This window comes from Lineus longissimus, chromosome 11, assembly GCF_910592395.1.
Source record: "Lineus longissimus chromosome 11, tnLinLong1.2, whole genome shotgun sequence".
Taxonomy (NCBI): Eukaryota; Metazoa; Nemertea; class Pilidiophora; order Heteronemertea; family Lineidae; genus Lineus; species Lineus longissimus.
This window is the reverse complement of record NC_088318.1, coordinates 11,948,076-11,973,263: the sequence shown is the minus strand read 5'-3', so window position 1 is coordinate 11,973,263 and position 25,188 is coordinate 11,948,076. Positions and strand designations below refer to the sequence as shown.

Here is a 25,188-nt window from a genome sequence, read left to right as displayed (position 1 = left end):
AGAGTCTATAATTGTACCTCAGCTATAATTGTACGACTTTATCATACAATGTGTTACAGCTGAAGCTCAGAATTGATAGAAGGTTTTCAAACCATGACTTCCTGATTATGGTGAGAAGTAACTGAAAGTATTCTGATATTCAATAGCGGTTTTGCACCGTGTGTCAACTACAATACATCTCACCTCTATTCAAAGGTTTCCGTAAAACCTGCTCGAAATCTCAAATTGAAAACAAATTACTCAAAAACGAACTGTGGCAAACCAAAAAGAAACATTTCGTTTAAGAAGAATTAGAACTTCTTTCAAGCACCGAACATCAAACAGTTGGAATCACACAAAACAAGTCTTCAAATCCACAAGAAGGAAAAAAAATTCAAACATTTAAATCTATTTTGTTCGCTAATGCAAAGAAGACATGTCAAAACATTGAGACTTGTTTTTTTCCGCAACCGTCGCCCACGGCAATTGGCTCAGAATTTCTCCCTATTTATTGAGTTCTATCATCAAAAGTCGGGAGTGCCGCCAGCAAAGTTTGAATCAGGAATATACGACGCAAAAAAGCGCTACAAAGGCGGTATGACTTCTACTAATCAGGGAGAGGAGGAAAGAACGTGATTGACAACTGAAAAGGAAGTCTTTGGAAGCAGTTCATATAACTTTGATATTATCAAAACATAGTCTTACATGGTTTTTTAAAACGATTTTTTCCCCTCCAGACCAAACAGGTTTACTAATATTTTGACATATCACGACTTTTTTGCCTTTGAATGTATGGTATGCATGTCTAAGCGGAACTTCTGTGCCTTTGATGCACAGATTTGAAGCGGGTGCGATAATCAGCTTCTCAAAATTGAAAGTTTGTGGCAGAGATGATTAGTTTCTTAAAATTATAAGATCGTGACAGAGATCGACAATTTTTTCTTCTCTTACAGTCCAAATCACAATTGACATCCCTTAAATCATGTCCATGGCAAGTCACTATAACGCGCTACCCAGTGTATAATATACAAAGAGAATTAAGCGTGTTGCTGGCATGCAACTCGAGTGCAACAACGCAGAAAGGATGCCAATTATGACTAGGACTGTAAGTGGAAACTATAAACCTCACTTTTATTTTTCTAAGTCGCAGAAATTTCCAAAAGAATTAATTAGATTCTTTCATTTCAATTTGAATTTTGGCCGATTATGAAATTCCCTTTGATTTTCCAGTCAGACAATATTTTTACGAATTAGAGTCATATGCAATGCTGGCAAAGAGTTTATAAAGTTTACAATGTTTAATGCAGAGCTGGTGCAAATTACTTATGAAGTATTTTGAAATGTAGATGCTTGAGAAAGTTATAAGAGTCAATAAAAGAAATCATTAACACATCTCCAGACCACTCAACACTTATAACGAGCTAATAAAATTCTTGAGGTGTCCTTTCAGTTTTTTAGCCGCCTTTAAAAGTCCCTTGATTATGACAAAAACTCTCTCTTGAAATGAATGCATGGATTTAAACGTATTTGAAGTGGTATTCAGAATTCTGGTCTGGATATCATGAAAACCGCTATACGTCTAAAGTTGGGTACGCGCGAAGAATTTATAAATGATTGCGCAAATCTTAAACAGACCACCTCATCCATTTAATCCACATGTACTTGCTATCAAGTGCATAGTCTTGTTTGGAAAAAAGTTGCTGAAAAAAATGAGGGGGAATTTCTAACAGACGATTCAAAGACTTGGTTTTTTTCGAAGCAAATTTTATTCTGTTTGTTGTCCTGTGATTTTTTATTCATGAAAACACTCGGTAGGAATACATAATATTGGACCTTCTCTCTAACACTAATCTTTGGGACAAATGCCAGATCCGTATCCATGATGTCACGTTGGTTCTACTAATATGCATCCTTGAGCAAGACACTTCACACGCCAAAGAGGGGATCCACCATATCTCACAACTACAGCTTTGCCAAACTGATTTGATATTTTTTGCACGCAGTAACGATTGATTCTTTTCCTACCTAGTCACTTGCAATAACAATGCAGACCGGGTCAATGACATGAATTCGTAGCCCAAAATGGCGTGTTTTTTTGTGATGACGCCATCTGCTCAGCTCTTTACTCAAATAACACAACTCTCCCTTTAACCGAAGAATGCCCCATGAAAGGAAGTACACAAATCTCTCTCAATATTGTTCATTGTTTTTTATCTTCTTTTATTAGATAACAGATGACCAGTTTATGCTCATTGAAATCTTCTTATTGAAAACCCCCCCCCCCCTAGGATGTCATTGGACATGTTGGATTACGTCGTTTTGTTTACAAAGTTTGAGGAAATTGGTTTTTATGTCCTATTTCAATGACATGAACTGGAGAAGCAGTATGCTTACTAAAATGGGCAATACCAATGTTTCTATATTTCTTAGCAGCACTCTTGAGATATGTTACTTAAAATACGAGCTGGTTTGTCGTAAATCATTCAGGGGAGATTTCCTTCAAACCAGCACCCTTGAATATGAGAACTCTACAGATACGCATTATCAACGATCAAACCTCAAATACACTTTTTAAAGACGAAAAAACAGCAAAAGATTGTGAGCATCTCAGTTACCATGACAACATATGTGAGATAAAAAAAAGACAAAATATACTCCAGATTTATAAGGTAGCATATGAGAGCATCGGAACTTCACTCAAAGTAATGGATCACCTGGGGCGGTTTCAGCCACTTTTCAAAGAGATAAAAGACACAAAGTACGGTAGGTTGGCAAAATCACCCGGTAAATCCTGTCAAAAATGTTTCTGGCTTGTATGAAGTTTTTCACTATTTTAAGGATTTTTCACAACTTTTAAGAGGGTTTGAAAAAACGTATTAGGTGGGATGACATTCAACTTCAAGCTTTCTCCAAAAAAACATATCCTAACCCTGTCTTATTGAAACTTGGAAGTGTTCCTTAAAGGGAGAATATAGGTATGAGTTAAGTAGGCCACACAGAGTTTCACCAGCTTACTGCTAATACTAAAACTAGGAATTAGCTGCTTAGCTACATTGTCTGGGACAGATGTTGATCATCAGTTGCATCACAAACCTCGGCTTTTTTCATGTGCCAATAATCGATTTGCCAAGGCTTATGCGAGGCCTTACTGCAGCGGCACATAGTTTAAAATATCACACTTTTGGACAATCGAACTTCCGCAACGTAACCAAAAATTGAGCAATACTATGTCTGACGCGACCTCCTGACAAGACATGGTACAACAACAAATTTTTCCTGGGTCAGGATTGAGCAAAACGTATAATCTTTGCGCAAGTGAGAAATTTGGTACAGTTTGGCGCTTCGTTTGAACAGTGCACAATCGAGAACTATATCCATGACTAACATTGTAGCTCAAATTGTGCTATAGCATCGATCTGCGGACCGAGCGTCAACTGACTGCACATCCATACGAACAACTTCACAAAGACAGGCTTACCTGGAAAAGCAAATTACTAGTAAGCCACTTTTCGCTACCTTTGAAGTCAAAAGTAAATTAGAGAGATGAAATTGGTTTGGATGGCGGTTGATAGCTTTAAAGATCAGACAACTCGCATAATGCGATTCCACGGTTTATGAACTCTCCCGCGAGAATCGGCAAACTGTGCTCGTGAAAATGCACGGTGCATCATTGACAGAATGTCTTAGAAGTTTAACAAGTCTAACCAAGTCAATTTTGGTGATTGTTTTTCGTGCCGATTTTTGGTGCATATTTTTGGCGTTTTTAATCAGGGGATTAGTTTGAAATAATAGCGTCCTTTTGAGGTAATATTTCTTTAGATTTCCTAATCAAGATGAGTAATTAGATTAGATTATTTCGTGATTACCTCATTGAAAAGCATTTTTGTCCCAGCATGAAATCAAAGGTTTCATCAAATTTCTTTCTTCCAAATTAAAAATCCTATGAAGAAATTTCAATTTAGCTATTGCAGAGGAAAGTTTATTAAAACCTAATTTTTTTTAATTCACAAAAAGCCAGTGCCAGTATGTGCCACTCCACTGTTAATTGCCAAATATTCGTTGGAAATTTCCTTGAATCGTCAAAAAATATTGGCAGTTTCTAAAGATTTTACCACAATCCAAAACAACACGAAAGTTCCTAGGTATCATTATCAATATTTACTTGATGTTTATCCTCCTGAGACTTGCACAAAGGATGATACCCATTTGGATCAATCCAAGAGTAAAATGGATTAGCAGCGATCGCCCTGGGGTATAACGATTTTACCAGGATCAAACCTACTAAAGGCGCCATCTAAAGGGGGACATGGGCATTTATGTTAAAATTTGGCAATGTTAGCTCAGTAACCAGCCCTTTATTTGTGCGAGCCTATTACATAAGGAGGTACCACCGTGATATCTTGTCGTGATGCATCAGTGATTTTACTAAGAGTAACATGAAAACTCTTTAGCTTCAATGATCTAAAGTGTCCGGCAAACAAGCCCTCTACCTGCGACAATAATCACTGCTTAATTGTGTGACAAAGTGTTCTCTCATCTGCGGGTAAAACTGAAAATCGCTTGGTTGCAACCTGCGATGACCACCGAAACGAGCTATTATTGTTGCATGCAATTTAAATTGCAGGTCTACGTTTCGATCCTCCTGACGCGAAATTCATGAAAAATCAGGCTCGCGAAAATAAAGGTGTTTACAGTATATCCAAGCAAAAGCGACACATCATGATCAATTGCACGGCCGACAAGTTAAAACTTAGTTTAACTTTAAACTTGATTTAAATCCACCAACTTCAAGAGTTACCGGCTCTCTTCATACTTACACAGCCAAAAATCTCAAACTTGTGAAAAGTTCACCTTACACAGCTTTGATCTCAAGCTTGAGTTTTTTCAAACGAACATGAATGTTTCCTCGAGAGACTTGAATTCTCAATAAAGTGAATTTTTCGCAAAATTTACATATTTCACAAAACGAGAAATATTACACTTCTAAGCCTACATGTATTAGTAGTAGGAATTTGACAAAAACTATGTCTGCGGGGAATTTCTATGACTCTCGCGTTACATATCTGATGGCATCATATAAATGGAGTATAAAACATATTCCAAGATTCCAACAGAAATTTCATAAAACCGAAAAAAAGCTTAAGCCATTCAAGATGCATATAAAACAAAATCTCATATGGTTTACAATGTTTACATCAGTGCATGACTGCATACGACAGCGCAGAGTAAACCTTTCACTTTGGGCTCTTAGATTTTCGTTCTATATAGTGTCCTTATTAGAGAGGTGTCCGCTAAGGAAGGTGTCACTGCACATCCACTTCTTATCAATGGCACCATGGGTACTTTGAATACCCCAATACCCACTGGAGCAAAGTTTAGTTAAGTCGGGTGACTGTAGTCGCAAATTGCTCTAGTGAAATAAGACCAAGTTAGGACCAAACTTTCCTAGTCATTAGAGACATTTCTCACCAATTATCACCAGGAAAATAATTCCAAACCCATAAATACTTATAAAAGAATATGCCTTAATGTATGAGATGTGATATTTTTTCGTAAAAACTACACGTATGGACTAAAGTGACCTTAAAAAAACATTTGGCTGCCTGTACTGTTTGTGTTTTGGCTTTCTGGGTTTTTTTTGTATCTGTTTACCATATCAGTTGGGTATTTAGGCATTTTTACACAGCAATTATCGTAGCAATCAGGTCTATCATCAACCAAACCCATCATTTTTTTACAAATGAATTTTTCCAATCAATGAATAAACATCCATAAAGAAACCAGATGCGTGTAATTCCGACACCTTAATTCGACACCTTCAATAATGAAGGTATCCAAATTCTATCAGATCTTTTTTTCCCCAACCATCAGTTTTTTCAACTCGACAAAAAACTAAGCTCCGTCAACCTTCCCTCGTTTCTCCGACAACTCCATCACGTGCAGCCTTAATTGTCGCACAAACAATGACTCGGCGAAATTCTGACAACGTGCTCGGACACAATGAATGAGATGGTAACACAATATGGTGACATTTATCCCGTAAAATGCCATTTGCGGCCCCTGTCACTTGGTCCCCCCAGGTAACGTAGTCATTATCAACTTGCCCTGCGGCAATGATGACAAGATACGGTGTGCCCCAAGGGATTGGAACCCGAACCATCAGTTTGCTGATTAAAGCTTGGTGCAACTTTGTCCGTTTCTTGTACCGCCAGAAGCGATTTAAACCTAAATAATGCCCATCTTGGATGTGTTCCTTTGGGGACAATGACACAATATGATACGATGGGGCATTTTGAGAAGTTTGAGAATTTCAAAATGAGTTTAATGTATTCGATACTTTAATGGCAGGACAGGTACATTAGTGGAGTTGTGACTAGGGAGAGGTTGGCACAAAACTGAACTAAAGGCCAGGACTTTTGCTCTAGAACCAGCCTGCCCAGGAAAACCGAAATAGCATAGGCAAAAAACTTTGATGTCAAAAGAACTGAATAAACACCTCATCCCAACTGTGCTGTGACTAAAGCAAATCGTGAAATATGACACTAAATTCTCAATTTTTAAAATAAACATTTCAAAATATGGAGAAGTTGAATTGAAACACCTGATGAAGTTTTGTGCCCATCAATTAATCTGCAGGTGAATATCCTTGTTTTATGTTTAACATCAGCAGGTGACAAAACTTCTCCTTTCCCAACACTGTCCATCGTAGGAAAGTCCACAATTAGCATGTATACTTTGACATCAAGCGGTCCTGAGAGCCGGCCACCTGCTACGGATCAAATATATCGCATTTATGTCAATACTCAATATTGCAATATGATTGCAAACATTTAGTTGGAGTCTAAACATACGACGTTTAATTTGACGTGGAGTTAAGTGTTTTGTCAATATTTGAAAAAAAATCAAATTGCAGACGTTTTCAAACATTTGTCAAATGGAAACTGTCTTATTTGTTCAGACAATTTGAAATTCTATTCAGAGGCTGCAGACTATACCATTAATGTTGAAATGGCTGTCTGTCTATTTTTTGGTGTGTTCCACATTTTCAGATAACCACGAAAACATTTATTGCCACAAAAACGAAAATCTCAAATTGATAAAACTTTTACAAGGTAACAAGAATGGCCGCAAATATTTCTGAGCTTGCAGTTACCGTTACTGTATTTGTAAAATCATCTTGCAATGGAATTAGGTCTCCCTGATTCCTTACCTCCTTCTTACTTAATGAATTAATAAGCCATAATTGGAGATGATTAGAAACTGCATTGTAGTTATAGCCATCAAACTGAGAGGTGGTCACCAACCCTCGATCTGCCTCCCAGTCGACATAGAAAGTGATTTATTGAACTATATAGACAGAAAATGTTCGGGCCATAAAATGTGAGTTATGTTTGGAAACTAACTAAAAATTCACCCCACATCCGATTTATGACCCGCTGATTTTATCGGCTGTGAAGAAACTATAGACATTTGACCCGAATGAGAGAATTTCAGCCCCAATGAAACTGACTATTTTGGAGTGGATTCTGCAATAGAGCTGATGTTTATATGTCTGAGATTTTTCAGATGGACCTGAAAACCCCAATTGGACCCTTGAACATCTGACGAACATCTTTTCATATCTCATGAATGTAAAGCTGGCAAAAATCATTTCCAAGATTTTGTCCCAGCATCTTTTTTGGAGACATGTAAAACATTTCTCAACCCAGTACCAATTTGATGTTCAGAAACTACAAAATGTACCAGTATACCTACTTTCTTTCTGAATTGAAAATTTTCAAGCCTTATAGCTTTAATGTTCTTCCTATTTAAAGTTGATGTATTAAAAAAGTCACTTTTTCTGCTCAAATTGAAGGTCTTCATGTATTTTTCAAACAAACCCCATCTCCCAGCAGACGATACCAGAGAAGCAGGTGATTCTGTTGTTCACACAAAGACTATTGTACAACATCATTTTTTACCAAACCACATTGTTCATGCTTTTTAAAACGCTACAGCATCTGGGGGCAACCAATGGTTGAGTTTTGGTTTACCATTAATCAGACTCAGCCAAGTTCCTACTTTGCTTGTACACCTGATTACATGTGCCATCGTGTTTGAGTATCAAAATAGCTAATTGGGTTTTGTTCAGATATCCATATTAGTGTCAGCGAACTTTTGCCCATCTTCTAACAAGTGCTTATAAAAGTATTTTGCACCAATTAAACTGTAAGTATTTGAAAGTTTAAGTTAATATCATAAGTTCTCTGTTACAGTTCTTCAACAGTTGATAATTCTGAGACCGTGGCAATATGTTACCAAATATGGCAATAAGTATAATTGAAGGGGTTCCTATACAAAAACCCGGAAAGCGTCACTTTTGAAGTTATTGGTATCACTTTGCTCATCAGACTGCCGCCTATCAGCTGAAATCAAAAGCACTGCTCGTACATGCAACAGTTTCAAAATCTTGAAAATGACCTTTAAGGAAAGATCCGGTTACTGGGAGCAAAGGCCAGTAAGTACATTAGCACATGGACATTACCTCCAATTGATTTGACGCAGTGCAACTCAGTAAGGACACAATTGTTACAACCAGATTCAAAGAATTAATGAAGTAGGGCCTACTACCTCAAATCTTGCCAAGACTGATGTGATCTGCCAGGGTGTTAAATTGGGGTGGGGATAAAAGAACAAAACTATATTTGAGATATTATCTTGGCCTCAACCTTTTACCCATTTATCATGGTTTCATGCAGGCCAGACCTGATTAGTCCATTGGACCGCTATAAAAGCCGCAATAATAAACGATGAATAGAAAGACATGGAGAAAATTTGCAGAGAAAAAAATGTGTGGTGTTTCTTGGCAAAAAAGGTGTGTGTTGTGTTGGTGTCTTTTCTTTGTAAGATGAGGCATGTGCAAGTAGGGAAATGGTCACAGTGTCCGGACATCATTAACACAAATGAGCCATTTCTCACAAAAAAAGTTTAATTTGTTGGTGTCATTTCCTTATTCCAACATCAAACCAAAAGCTTGCCGAGTTCAGTTTTTGTATTTTTTTAATCATTATATTAAATTTTATATTCCCAGTAGCAATAGAGATTATTGATTGCTGGCGAAAAACATAATATTATATGTAAAAGTTGACCAAATTGGTAAACATTTTTCATGTTTTTTTGCATTTTTGGCAGTTGCTGATATGATGAATGTGCCACTTTATGGCCACCTAGAGAAAGCTAATTGACATTTCCATTGCAAGGTTGTCAATTCATAATTATAAGTATGAAGCTGCAAATTCACAAAACTGAGAAACAAAATGGTTAGAATCTTTCCAGGTTAACACAATCTGTTTTTTAAACATTAACTGTTTATTGCTGATGGGAAAAAACTTCCTTTGGCGTGAATATTGGCGTGCTGCAACCTGCGATAATATCGTCGGGATAAACGATAAAAAGACTGTCTGCTAGTTTGTGGGTAAATTCGGTACTCGCAGGATTCGATATCAAATGTACATGTATGTTGCAGTGCATGATCACAGTTTCAGGTAACTGCGATGGAAGGTATTTTTGTTGCATGCGATCCATGATTGCAGGTCGCAGAGACAAAAATCGCCGAGGTTTCACCGGGCACTTAAATGTTTACAACAGCCAATCTGTGTCTGTCACAAAAATACAGCAACCCTACCAATACCAAGAAGGGCATCGCCCCCGGCAAGAAGTGACCGCTGGTCAAAGTGTGGTCTTTAGAATAGACCAGCGGTCAAATTGTAGTCGTTAATTATCCACTCATACGGACAGAATAATTCTCAATGGTTAAGCAGATTGTTATCATGCCGGACAGCTAATTTGATAAGCATCTGCTGTGATAGTGTCCACAGCAGTTAAGGGAGGCTAACGGTAACCATATGTCCGACTCAGCCGGTCATTCTAGCTCGACTCATCCCCTCTACTGTCCATAAATTGGAGGTTGCCATCTTTGACATGACTAAAACAGTTATCAACAGTTAATTGCAGCATAGTTTGCTTACATGTTGACGAGTTAAAAATTGAATCAATTGATTTTTTTAATAGTGCTTTTAAAACATGTCTCATTGTTTAAAAGTGATATTTAATTCAAACTTTTGATTTTGGGGTTTCGCATGACGTCATGTATGTCTTTGAGTGACGTGGCTGTTCCTCTTCAATCTTGATTAGAGTTCTACATCACATTTCAAGGGGTCACCCAAAACCGAGTCCGGCCATTTTCCTTGAGGTCAAGTGCTACAAGTTTCACCCTTAACATTCCATTAAGAGCAACTTGGGAGCAGTTTCTAGGCCAAGGGCTTTGCAAAGAGTTACACAATCATCTTACCAACACTTATTTAGCCCCATCTGAATCACAACATAGAAGCTTTTGAAAGCTTTTCGGCCCAAATCTAGGTCTTTTTCGCACAGATCAACACTGATGTGCACTTTAAAGCGACAGCCGACACTCTTGTATTTGAGAATTGACAATTAAACGTTACAGTTTCATAGATTTGATATATAGTTTTTATTGTACATGTACTTTTTGAAAACTATTCATGTTTGAGTTCGACTTAAACTTGCTTAATCTGCATTCGAATTCATGTTACATGGAGAACAACTTTATTACCACTTTACAATCCACCTCACAAATGTTCTTAATTTTCATTGTTTTAAGCTGAATGTGTCATTTTATAATGTGTAGTTTAAGAGAAAGTTGTCAACTTTGTATGTGTGGGTATACTCTTACATGCCCGGTGAACAAGTGAATTTAATCACTGCTACCCAATTGATCTTAAGACTCCTTTTTCGTGAAGCATGTTGCCATTTCATCTGGTCGGATGGACCACAGCACGCAACAAGACACTGTCTCAACCGCAACAGTCCAACAGACGGTGCATTTTGCCACGTTCTGTGGGTATTCATGGTATTATCATTACTGCCATTTTCAGTTAAGTCATAACGTCAAATTCCTGTGTGATTATTAGCTCAGTGTTTCTGAAAATGTGGTGATGTTGTCTGACGTTTCTGTTATGCCAAGTGGCAGTAGTGCACAGTGGTCAGGGATGCCGACTTTCTTGGTTGGAGCTGCTCCAGCAGAGAAATAAAAGAAAGGAGAGGGAGGCCGAGTGAAGTATCGTATAGTTTATTTGAGACATATTCTAAAAACAAATTGCAATAATGCAATTCAGCTGGCATGGAAACAATCACACCAGACATACTGTACACAATCTATTTTGAATAGATTTTATGTAATTAATAAGCTATGAATATAATGATTATAATAACTATAATCAAGGAGACTAAGCTGCTCACTATAGCTTCTTGGTCCTACTTTCAAGATCTTCATATGGAAAGAGCTTGTCGTTCAATCTTCCATCTCGAAGTTGATTGCAAATCTACAAGTGAAACAGTGTTTGAAATCTTTTTTTACCTGGACTAGTGAAGACCATGCACTACTACAACTAAGGAAGTCTGGCATCTAAAACCGGTATGACTATTAATGGACATGTAATGTACATTGTACATGTACAATCATTTATGTTACAACTCATATTTTCCTGGTATGATGCTTGTGGTCTTCACTAGTTTCGTCCATAATTTTGTTATATGGGCCCATGCAGTCTACCCTGGAGCTCATCAGCAGGTTGGCACACCACGAGAACTTGAGCCAACAAGAACAGAAGTTAACAAGAACAAAACTAATGAAACAGAACTGGTTAGAATAGAAGAAAGGTTAGACTGTATGCAAAATTGGCTGGGACAAGATCCTGATCTGAGATTGTGAACACCTCTTGTCAAATTTGGTGGTTGTGACAAGGACATCCTTATGTGTTCTTAAACACTGGGCAAAATGACAAGAACACCATTGCACCTTGCTGATGCAGTGACCCAGCTTGGATCGAGGGGGGGGGGGGGGTTGTGTGTCGACTGGATTATAATTGCATTTGCAGGCATCACAGTGCCTAATGCAGTAGCAATGACCCCACATCATTTTTTTATAGTCATTGCAAAGGTCAAAATCATTTACTATGTGCCATGCTATCAGCAGAAGTAATTGATTAATACAATTCAACATTAATCAATTACCATTCCACATTTCAATTAGCAGCTAATTGATAATGACCTTGACCTCGCTTGCGAGTAGAATAACATGTACAACAGCAGGGTACATTAAGACTAATGCAATGTGGATGTCATTTGAGAATTGGTCATTAACGCAATCCAATTAAGCAATCAAAATTTGATTAATTGATTCAGACTATATACCAGATTATGGCCATACAAATTGACGGAATACAGTATTAAAGGGACAACATGGGCATGGGATTTACCTGTCCAGGAGGATAATACCCCTTCTTGACACCATGCACCGCCACTGCTACTATCACACCAATACTGATCTTGCCAGTGTTACGAGGCAGTTTTGGACATGGCTTTTGAATTTCAGGCAGGCCTATGGTTGCACCCCGTTCTAGTCCATTGTTAATTGCAGTTCAACAATTTTTCAATCATCCTGAAGGTTTACTGACTCTGCGGCCCTGCTGGAAGACATTTTTGTTTGAATGAAATGGCCAGGGCCATTGTGCTCACCTCATGTGGAGGAAAGATGGATAAGAGCATGGTATTGTGTCATGTAGTGTTAGGTTTGATGTAGGTCCAAGCAATTACAATTTCCCCAAAATGGCCAATTTACAGTACATTCGACCTCTGTGACCTTGAAAAGTAGGTCAAATCAAAGAAGACCTGGGTGACACATTGAATGGTTGTTAGAATTAGATGTACCTATGATATAAAATTGGTGCCAATCGGGCAAGTCATTACTAGGAATAATGGCATTTTGAAGAATTTAGGATTTGGCCCCCTCCCTGGAGGCCGAACGGCAAATCAGATTGCACCAAACTTCGGTACCTGAGATCACCTGACCAAGGGGTACATGTGTACTTAATTTGTGATCAATAGTCATTGCAGTTAAGAAACGTGCCATAGTTACGGCCTGACGGCGAATTTACGCCATTTGACCTCTGTGACCTTGACAAGAAGGTCACATTAAAAACCTGTGTGCCATATACTGTATGGTGGTTAGATGTACCCATGATATCAAATTGGTGGCAATCGGGCAAGAAGTTAAGGAATAATCACATTTTTAAGGTTTTTGGATTTTGCCCCCTGGTGGTCAAGTAATGAATCATATTGGACCAAACTTCAGTCCCTGAGATCACCTGACTAAGGGGTAAATGTGTACCAAATTTGGTATCAATAGTCATTGCAGTTTAGAAACGTGCCATCGTTACATCCTAACGGCCAATTTACACCATTTGACCTCTGCGACCTTGAAAAGGAGGTCAAATCAAAAACCCGGAGGATATATGATGCACCTTTGCTAGAAGTACCAACCATATTTTTTTCAAAATTTCCCGACTACTATTAAGGGAGATATTGCATATTTTCACTTTTAACGTCTGGCCCCCTGGTGGCCAAACCATGAAACGAATCGGACCGAAACTTAGTCTCCAAGGTGTCATTACATAAGGGTACATGTGTCCCAAGTTTCAACTCAATAGCTCGAACAGTTACGAAACGTGCCCTGCTAACGGACGACGGACGACGACGACGACGACGACGACGACGGACGACGGACGCCACGGTATGGGATAAGCTCACCTCTGCTAAGAGGTGAGCTAAAAACCAACATACCTCATGCCCAAGTTGTCCCTTTAAAACAAACGTTTGACCCCCTCTGTCTGCATAGATATCATCACACTTGGCTGAAGGAATGGATACCGCGAGCAGGAACTTCAAACTGTGTCCTCTTAAAAGTGACAAAAGTGGATTTGCCACTTTGACAAAACACGGTCAACTTAATCAAGAATAACATCACCATGAACTGACAAACTTTTCATTTCATATCAGAGCAAACCTTTCTTTAGATGCAGAAAATTCAATTGCGCTGCAATTTTCCACAAGTACGTATTAAATAGTTCTTGGATACCCATCATTATATGTCTCATTCAACTCACAACAAATCAAATTCACGCTCTTTTCAAGAATTATATTTTCATGCGTTGCCACTTGATAACTCTGTTACATATCTAAGATCATTTTCTGTACTTGTAAGGATTTTCATATTCATATTTGATGAGAAAATATCATGAAGTCCCCTAGTTAAGGGGGCTTACGTCTTTTCGCTCATCCAGCCTGAGTGGCCTCTTTAGAAGGACCAATCATAAAAGAAATTAGTTTGCTCTTCTTTGAAGAGATGAAAATTTTCCAAATAGGATTTGCTTTCATTACTCAAGTCGATTTTTTCACTAGTCTTTGCCAACTTTCTTGTGCAATAAATGAAGAGGACTTCCGCAGAGAAGATTGCATAGAAGGAACTGGCAATTTTAGAATACTGTAAGCGGTGAAATGTTTGGAAGGCTAAAACTTGGCCAATTTGATCACTTTCAAATAGTACTAGTAGCAGACTGAATATTGCATTTCATGCAGAAATGTAATGGCTACTGCGCCACAGTCGAAATCTTCGCAATTTTAAGCTCGCATCGAGTTGAGAAAACTCGGGATGCTTCAAAGAAAATTCATTTCCAATCACCACAAATGGGTTAAAAAAACCTTTTTACTTTCCTCGCCCACAAATTACGGCAGATCAATTCATCTTCTGTAACTTTGATGTTTCGCCCCACCCTGATGATAGGTTACCAAGGCCACAATTACCCCTGAATAATCTTTTTGACAACTTGTCCATCAAGGCACGACAGCTACAACCAAAATTAGAGACTGTACAATGGCGCGAGTATCATTATTGCTAACCCGACCACAACACTGACCACGGCAAGTTCAAAGTCATACGGGTCCATTATTTTACCATGATCGCCAGTCCTGGCCATTTTAGAAATGCGATCCGTGGTTTTCTCTGATGTTATTATCCACGAATGATCCATCGCCTTCTTTCATTTCTGACAGGAAATCATGCTAATAGAGTAACCTATAAGATCTCGTACTTAAATATCGGACAATGAATCAAATTGCGGTAGGATCTTGTATTTACGGTCGCATAAGTGGTCAGGACAACTCTATAATTACCGTTAATTTCCGCTCCTCTAAGGAGGATCTTTTCTGGAATACTGGCCTTTTGAAGTGGACCAAACAAATGAATATCTTCTTCAACAACACAGACATATTTTTTACAGCATTTTCATCCTTTGGGATACCTAATCTACGTATAATTACTTGGACAGGATATGTTTGTCTCCGAAGAATTTCCATCAGCAAGTCAAGAACAGGACAAAAGTTGAGCACCTTTTCAGACTGATATCATTGGGCATAACAGGGTGGCGCAGTGGTATGATGTTTGAAATTGACACCAGCGACTGTCTTCACCCCGGCAGTTGTGGGTTCGACTCAAGTCTGGACAAGTCTCTGCGACAGTGTGAAAGAAAGACCTGAGCAACTCTCTCTGACAGCGTAGGTTTCCTTCTACATTACATATCATCAATTGTGACACGTCAGAGCATAACCGGCACAGATCTTGTTTTCAATGAAAAAGACTGAAGTTTAGAAAGAAAATATAACCAAAGACGACAGACTATTAAGTGTGTGTTTTCAATTTTACAACCACACTGAGGCCCATTTGATATCCTAATAGGCTATAATCTGCAACAAACTTGATAAAGGAAACACATGAAACTTTCAAACACGGCAGGAACAACAAAGATCTACCCAAGGGCACTATTCAAAGTACAAAGAGAAACAACAGAGGGTTAACAAGTGAAAAGTGATTAAAACTCATCAAAAAGTTAATCCGTTCCTGCTTGATTAACTTCACATATGACAATCAACTTCAACCATCTTGAGACGCACTCGATTTTCGACAAACGAGAATGCGTTTTTTTCGCCAAAGAATATTTCAAACGCGATCATTTCCCACTTAATCAGTAAAAGGAAAAGAACATAGTGGAGGGGAAAACACTAACGATGAACTTGTGAAACTCAAAGCAGAAGTAACTTTCATCCCAATGTGACGTGAAACAAATAGAAAATTATACGCAGCGATTAACGACAATTTTTTATCACAGGTGCATGCCCGAGGGGACGAAATTGTGTGCGTTGGAAGTTCGTCACGTGAACGATAGAAGTCTGCCACGTGAACCTAGCAACAAATGAACCAATTGTCAAGTCCATTTCAATCGCAAAAGGCTCGAAACACATGTACATGGATGCATTTAGTTTCCTCTGTGAAATGTACTAGGGGCCCAAGACTACTTGTTTGGGCAATCAAACATTGCCCGAACACACATCTTGTAAATCTACGTAAAGATTGACATGAATTTCTACAAGGGACAAAGCAGAACAATTGGGAACAATTTTTGATAAATCTGCAACCTTTCGTTGGTGCAATACACAAAGAACAAGATTTCTAAATTCTACTTATCGCAATCAACTAATTAGCACTGATTAGTTTCGATGATAGCTGACGTTTGACGGGCAGCAAAGACAAGGAGATTTACTTGATAGAATGATTGCAGATGATAAGCGCAGCGAGAGAGATATGCTGACTATTCAAGGCAAACAGTGCTGTCCCCTATTGAGCAAGGACAGAACTGAGATGGTCAACAAGGGCAGAAGCGAACCATGAAATCGTGGTCATCAGTGTGCTTGTTGTATTCGAACGCCCAGTAACAAGACACACCAGTGCAGTGAAATTTTAAATTTACAGTACAGGAGAACCTCTCTGTTAAGGACACCCTCGTACTGACAAGTGCGGTCCTTAATAGACAGGTGTATTGATTAGAGAGGTCTGATTGAATGGAAATGACGAATTTGGGACCAAAATTAGTGTCCTTAATAGACAGGGGGTCCTTGATAGAGAATTGTCCGGTTAGAGAAGTTCCACTGTACTTCTATTCAAGGTGTTCACATAAACATTGTTGAAATACACTGTGTCAACACCGAATGGGATCGAGAGAGGCGTTTATTTTTATAGAGGTAAAATATGCCAATATTTGTTACTCCACTGGCTGCCCACACATGCACAGCAACCATGGAATCGTGACAAATCTAGGGTACACACCACAAAACACCCACCTGCAGTCAAACGGCACTACTTCTTCAATACCTTGGTTTGTTAAATTCGGTCCTCGAGTCTGTCAAAGTTGTTATGAAGTACCGTGATCAATCATAGGTGGGGCATTAATAATAATGTCCGATAGAATTAGTTAAATGGCGCAGAGATAGCGTCCATAGGCAAAATATTGACAGAGAATATTATACAGTCAGATGGTCCATTAGTCAGATTAAAATGTCTCTGACCAATCTTAACAAGATCACTGTACATGTACATGTACATTTTATCAAAATGTGACTGGCATCCCTTCATGAGATAAGTACTAATTTTGAAAAAGCTGTAAACACCAAAAAAGTGAAGATAAATGATTTTGCGTGAGACCCTGCAACGGGTGCTGCAACGATTATCGCCAGTCACAGCGTTAGAAATCGCTCATCATGGGGCACTGTAATTAAGGTGTGCGACACCGACACAAACAGATGTGCACGTTATAGACAGCCTGAAAGGACAAACAACCAAGAAAGCATCATTCCATGTAAACCTGTTGTCCTAAGACCACAACACTATAAAACCCCACAACAAATCTTTAATGGAAGTGAAGTGCACTCCGGTTTAAGTTGATTTATGACAAGCGAGAGGCTTATCTTGACGATTCAGCATCGATAAACTACAAGAGGGTGACCAGTAATGTGGAGGGCATAATATTTGCTGAGTATGAATTTATCATGATGATGTGACAAGCGTGACAGAATTGTTTGCTCCGTTTTACAAATGCTCTTTTTTCATCATACTTATATTCTCATCATCTGTGACTTCCTTGTCAGTTGGCCCCACTCAACTCCTTTATTGTTGTTTGTAGATTTGTTTTGGTACAGCCTTTTTCTATCCTATTACTATCGCGGAGAGCACTAACTGGAATTGTTGAGCCTACTGACTTGAATTGCAGACAGCAGACATGTCTAACATGAATTGTCCAGACCAACCCTTCCTGCAGGTTTTGAGAGCAGACCAGCTGTGAGAATGAGCAACTCAATTTGAGTTACTGATGGTGTCTCTGTGACAAGAGCTGTGCATTCATCAGCGAATCACCTCATAGTGAAGGAATCCAACCTGAGACCAAGTTCCGATGAGGAGGACCACGCAAGACCACAACGCCCATCGATTTCTCACCAAACAACCCTTCTCTTTTTACATGAACTCTTAAGTGCTCACACATCAGCACGTAAAAACCATGTCATGCAATGTCCATTTGACCACATCCGGCACGCAAGATTCTAGCTGTGGCGTAATTTTTCACCGCAAATTTTTGATGCAGTATCTTATTGTCCAAATGCTGAGAACCATTAACTGGTCAAACAGTCTGTTAGCGTACTTCCTGCAAGGTTTCCAGGTCTTGAGTGCTTGAGAAACCATGTCCGATATACTTGGGTAAGTTTTTGCAGGTCAGAGGTTGACCTGAAATACACCCAAATTTCTGTTTGACAAACATTTAAGTCTCCCTCAATATTAGCATTCACTTTACTTTGAAGGATCGAGTTCTGCTTTTGGATTTCAAGTTCCAGCAAAAACGGTGTTGCCTACGGTTAATCCTTAACCAAACTGATGCCCTTATACCATGTACAACAGTTCAAGTAACCGTAGTTGCCTCACACTAAGTCACGTAACTAATGTTAGGCCCATGTCATCCTTATATCCTGGAGGTGAATTTTGTTCAGGAATGGAGTATCAGGGCTCATAACTTATGCAGTTGGTCTGAAATGCGCTTATACCCAACTGCCAAACGTAAAGGTGGACTGACGTCAAGGAATGCAACTGAGTCATGCCACTTGCGACAAAAATATGAAAATATCCATTGGTTTATTAACTGCATTGACAGCAACCAGTATGTAACTAGTAAATGTCCCTGACCAAGTAATTCCAAGCTTCTCAATCCAGCAGTGATTTTGGTTTTCAGAGCTAGAAGAGTTAAATGAATATCTCCATCGATTACAGCGACCGTCAAAAGTAGATACATCTGATTGATGATACCAACTCATATTTCTCATTATTACATAAAAGTTTGCTTGACAGGAACATTTGTCAACTATTTTGTTGGCCATCATTAGTCTTCACTAAATATGAATTAGACCCGACACCCAGCAAGGGTTCGGCAGTATCATTAATCATACTTTTTTCACTGATTCAACTTCTTGCGGCTGAAAAAGTATGGTAACCCTGAGACAGCTGTTGTATTTGATGGTATTTTTAAGGATTAATTTCTTGATACTTTCTGCTTCAGATGATCAGATGGATGGTTTTTCATGTTATTTATCATCAATTTTTATCGGAATCGATTCTTTTTTCTCAAGAAGAGTCCACTACAGGATGAAACAAATTGATGCCTTTAAAAACCTGGTAACCAATATAATGACAAATGGAGATATTGGTACCGTTTTGTTCATCAGACTGCCCTCTGTAGCCTGAAATCAAAAGCATTGCTATTCGTGGCACCAGTCTTGAAAATTTGAAAATGCCTTCAAAAAGCAATAGGCCGGAAATAACAGTTTTACTGAGACGTGTGAGATCAAGAACCCAGCAAAATCATGTAAGTAATAACCAATGATTGCAAAAAAATTTTATGTGCAGGGTATTCCCCTCCCCACCGCCCTGTTTAAGAGTTTACCTATTCCACCCCCGGATCTGATATTTGAGAATATCTTTTCACGAGTCACTAGACGTCAATATTGCCACTGATTCTTGCCCGATCTTGTTACCAAACTTGTTTGTTAATTACTATTGATTGTGAGGTATTGCTTTCAGTTTATGTCAGTCGGTATTTGCTGGGTAATAAATCAAAGGTAAAGACGATTATAATTTTATCTTCTATTTAATTACAGTTAACAGCCCGACAAGAAAAGTTTTAAACAGCGTGCAGCATTCTCCTCTGCTAGGCCGCGTACACAGTTACCACCATAATGATTTTTTAATGTGGTCGTACATTGCATTTCGGCTTGTCAAAAGTTTCTGTGCCTACTGGCTTGAGATTTAAGAACATCGTCATGGCTTCTGTCTTATTGAAATACAGTGAAAGTCGTTCAGATAAACTGTTTTATGCAAAGCAGGAGAAGATAGTAACATGCAAAGCCATTAAGATACCATCCCAGGATGATGAACACTACAAAACTGGCCTCAAAACAGACCCTAATTCATAAGCACCATATTTCGAGAGTCGCAACACAACGGTGGGGCACCACCATATGACCTCACTCGCACCAATGCTAAATGAGGACATCTCCCTGCCCGATTTTGGTTGTGGGACCAAACGTAACATTGACGTTACATAATTTTCATTTACATGTACCACCAAAACCAAAACCGACCTCTGAAAAAGCAAGTAAGAACAGGTAATTACCTTGTGAAATACGAAGGGCTCCACCATTCCAGGCCCAACATGATAATCATAGCTAGCTTGCATCATGATATGACATGCCCCTTCTTCTTAAAATCCTGAGCCGACCACATGAACAATCGATCACCAATCCAGAGAAGCACAAAACCTTTGATAATATTTTGTTTTCAGTGATTATTAGGAATACATTCTCCTCTAACTGCACTTGATACCAATGAGTTCTTCATAAAGAATCCTCCTAAATCAAGTGTTTTTCTACACACCTGGGCAGACTGTCCATGAATTTGAACATTCCCGAACAACAAGTCAGTATTCAGTAGAATTGAAATAAACAACTACTCCACAATTATCATTATAAGACATAAGTCATCCCATTGGAAAAGTTTCCAACAAAATTCAAAGTGAATGTTTACTAAAATCCTCACACAAATTTTTCATCGATGTCACTGACAAGACCGTCACTAAAATACACCAGAATACACTTCAAATTAGCGATACAATCTATAACAAGTGGTAATTTTGGATGGTCCATCCACAGATTAGCCTGCTACAAGTGTATGTTAAGAAGAGAGAAGCAGCTTTTCCAAAATCCTTTCAGAAACACCATTTATACAGAACCTGAGAATATTTTTTCCTTTCGATAATAAATCTGAACAACAAGTCGCATAGAATTCTGAACTGATTCACAATTTTCGTAAGTTCTGATTTTTGACAGACCCTCCAGCTGTCCTAAACGAACCTGGAAGTAAACACACTCACCGTGTAGCACGTGGTGACTGCAATCACAAACTAACGCTTTGTTTGCAATTGCGGGAGCCGCACTTCTCAAACACGGCCTGCACTCCCTGGCTACGGGCGTCGTTAAAAACCTTGTACTATTGGCAAATTACATCGGTTGCTGATGTTTTCAAACCAATGATGGTGCATTGAACAAAAGCGACGACTTTGATGACACAGAAAATTGGAGACAAGGCTATATTGATGTGACGGTGACTCTGTTGAGTTTTCAAAAGATGGTAAACTTAAGGCCAGTGAAAGTTGTTGTGATGATTCCTGTCACTACCCTCACGTAATTTTAAGCCAGCACCAAAACAAATATATAATACCACTTCTACACACCTTTCTTTTTGACAAAAATGCCTGATGCTTTTCATTGATAAACAATTACATGAACTGCTGATTGGGCTAGACCAACAGAAAAATACAAAATTACAAGATTTATCCCCTGCTAGTCATGCTGGTGACAATTTTTCAATGCCTCACTAATTTTAAAGTTTTCTGGCCGACAAACTCTTTCAATGAATTTGCCTTTTTGACCAGGAAAATCATGTTTTTACTCATGACAAATACAGTAGATGAAAGATGAAGGAAAACCCTCACTTATTTCCTGAAACTGGCCGGTGCGAACCATGAAATCAAACTACATTGGCATAAAGGTAATGGGCACAGGTATGAGGATTGCAGTTTATTGTGTCCGTAAAAGGCATTGATTTTTAAAATTTAACCCAAATTCCTTTCTCAACCCCCCCCCCCCCCCCCCCGGTGCAAAAGTGGCTGCTGGCTGCAGACAATCACTTATGCCATGTGCATATAGCCTGACATTGCATGGATCTCTAGCTCTAGAGATCATGTGGTTTCAACTGGAAGAGGACAACCGGTAATAATGGGCCAATATTTCTGTCAGAACTAGGCCTACTGTGATCAGGCACGGATTACGATCCCTATGATTCAGATTCCAACTTGGGAGTACTGCAGACCAGAAATCACCTTGGGGCCAGTGCCAGTGCCAATGCCAATGTCAGGTTTTGAACCGACCCCTTGGCAGCTGCTCATCCTGCCATGTGTTCATCACAGAGGGCAGCTATACTTGCTCGGGCTACTTCAAGCAAGATCTGCACCTACCATACAATGACTAAGTTTTTAATAAATTCCTGGGATAGGCACTTGTCACAAATGTGCTGAGCCTGATCACTTCTATCTATAGGCCCTGAATATTAATGCAACCATGCACTCAATGCACTTAATGCATAAATCTTACAACATAACTTGGAAACTTTTGTGAAGCGTGTACATTATAAAATCAACTTGAAATTTGTTCTGCCGATCTCAAAAATGTTTGAAAAGTTCAGGAAGCCTTTTCAGTTAACTGGGCCTGAGTAAGTAAATCCCTACATACATAAATTTCACTGACAAAAGCATGTTACATGTATATGAAATGGTTTTTCGGCTCTCTCATCTTGCCTAACCTCGAGCAAAAAATAAAGACTAAGGGTTAAAAACTTGAGAAAAGCCAAAAGGTTTTCGTGGGCAGTTACTCTAGTTTCACTTATCTAAGACTGCTCTGTTAACTATTACAAAATCAAAACAAAGGCCAAGCCAACACATGACGTCATGACCATAGATTAACTAATCTTGCCAACCCATTGTCTATCCAAATTGAACATGCTGTATGGGCCGGGAAAAAAGCAAAAAATCTGTACATGTTTTTGTAAGCGGTCGTCGCTCGCGCAAACTTGTCTTGCATGTTTTTGTGAAAGAGGACGTCGGAGAACGCGGTCGTATATCAAAACAGACGTTGGGTGGCGCTCGCGCAAACTTCCCTCACATGTTTTTGTGAAAGAGGACGTCGGAGAACGCGGTCGTATATCAAAACAGACGTTGGGTGGCGCTCGCGCAAACTTCCCTCACATGTTTTTGTGAAAGAGGACGTCGGCGAACGCGGTCGTATATCAAAACAGACGTTGGGTGGCGCTCGCGCAAACTTCCCTCACATGTTTTTGTGAAAGAGGACATCGGCGAACGCGGTCGTATAAAAAAACAGACGTTGGGTGGCGCTCGAGACGGGTCATCCTATTTAGCGTCCAGTGGCGACCAGTGGCGTCCAACGCGAAATAATAGGGTGTATATGGTTAAAAATATTTTCAAGCTCCTAAAACACTTTCAATAAACAAGATTTAGAAGTTTGGTGGAGTTTGCAAACCTAGTTTTTGAATAATTATCACCAGAAAACGATCTTAGTAGGAGCGCCACCCAACGTCTGTTTTGATATACGACCGCGTTCGCCGACGTCCTCTTTCACAAAAACATGCAAGACAAGTTTGCGCGAGCGACGACCGCTTACAAAAACATGTACAGATTTTTTGCGGTTTTCACGGCCCATTAAGCTGATATTAAAAATGTCATGGAACAAAAATTTGCACATCTAGTATAACCTGTCTATTAGGGACACCCTTTGGACTGACAATTGCTGCCCTTAAAAGAGAGGTGTCCTGATTAGAGAGGTCAAATTGAATGGAAACAACCACTTTGGGACAAAAACTAGTGTCCTTAATAGGGAGGTGTCTGCTAGTGAGGTTCCACTGTACTGGCCTGACTTTGGAATTTTAGAAAAGGTCTTAGATTGGTGAAACTAGAGTATTTACCCATGGCATTTCGTCACAAACGCAGAAGAAAATACCAGACAAGAAAAGTTAGACTTGGATTTGTTACAGAGATTTCTTACATAAAGGATGATGTGGTTGATCATGGTGGGATCAGGTGTTGCCGGACCTTTGTGGTGGCGGAAAGACGACTTTTTAAAAAGTTGTATTGTTTCGAGCAATGTGCGAAGACAGGTGTAGAAGTGTCAGAAGCTGTTCTGTAATATGAACACACCCAAATCTCAGTAGGCTTTAATGCTCCTCAAATAGTACATCTTTAGTGATTTTCACCATTTGCAATAACACCGATTAATTTTAAATGGCAATGCCATGTCCAGATAACACCTTTTTCGGCCTCAGGCGAGACCTTTTTTATTAGTTGGTGCTCGGATTTTTGGAGGAACATATTTTTGAGGAGGACGAAAAACAAAAACCAAAAAAAATGTTTTTTTCCAAAGATTTGATGGTCTCGAAAAAATGATAGGATTTCTCAAAGTCGGAGGGAAGGATAAAAATAAAATTTTTTCCTAAAAAAACTAGTGCATTTTCACATATTGAACAGTCAGCAGCCAGACTCATAACAATCGACTGGTTCTCGTCATAATATCTGCTGTGGATGCATTAGGAAAGGACAAGAACCAGTCTAGGTCTGGCAGAACTGGTCTGGCATTCGCACTTTTGATTCGAATGATCAATCCGACAAAGCTAATTTTAATTCAATCATGTCGAATTTTGATTTTGAAAAAAATATTTTTGATCTTTTAAGTTACTGTCGGACGTCAGAGCTCAAAGTACAAAAAAAAAATAATTTTTTTTTGTAAAATCGGTAATGTTCGAATCGGCGGATCCGAGACTGACTAGATATAAATTTTTAATTTTTTTTCTTATTTCGGACATCGAGAGGTCGGCGGATCCGAGCACCAACAAATAAAAAAAGTCTCGCCTCACTTCTCCAAAGTTCTGCAGACAAGATGAAGAATCCTTTCATAGACTGGAGTCTCTTGGAATCCCTGGAACACTGCCCAACACAACGTTCCTCCTTTTTTAACCCACTTCACCTGTTTTCCAGCCCCAAAGCCAGAGAACATGATAGCTTGGTCACTCCCATTCGATACTTGTCAACTAATAATATCAACATATACACATCCAAGATGAGAATAAGAGCGTGTATTAGTTGCAATAAATATTGCAAAAATTACACAATTCAGATTTCTTTCCCGGTTTTAAGTACCATGTTACTAATGTGAGTGTTGGTTCACGAAAATTTGGTCAATATTTGTCCTTTCTTATTGGTAATTTGATACTATAATTAGTTTTTGAGGAGCTGTGGTCATCTAGATTTGGTTACTCAA

General features: G+C 38.9%; 1 protein-coding gene across 5 annotated transcripts in view; it reads right to left on the bottom strand.

Annotated features, from left to right (window-relative positions):
- Positions 1-25,188, bottom strand: part of LOC135495713 (TOX high mobility group box family member 3-like) — a 95,355-nt gene that overhangs the window by 66,151 nt on the left and 4,016 nt on the right. Inside the window, exon 1 of one of the 5 annotated variants that reach the window (XM_064784576.1) lies at positions 20,421-21,211. The exons of 2 other annotated variants lie outside the window; for them this stretch is intronic. In XM_064784576.1, the coding sequence (XP_064640646.1) occupies positions 20,421-20,486 (66 nt within the window). In that variant the 5' untranslated portion in view covers positions 20,487-21,211. Of the gene's footprint in view, positions 1-20,420; positions 21,212-25,188 lie in introns of those variants that run through there. 2 more of the 5 variants (XM_064784575.1, XM_064784579.1) reach the window with 2 other exon arrangements.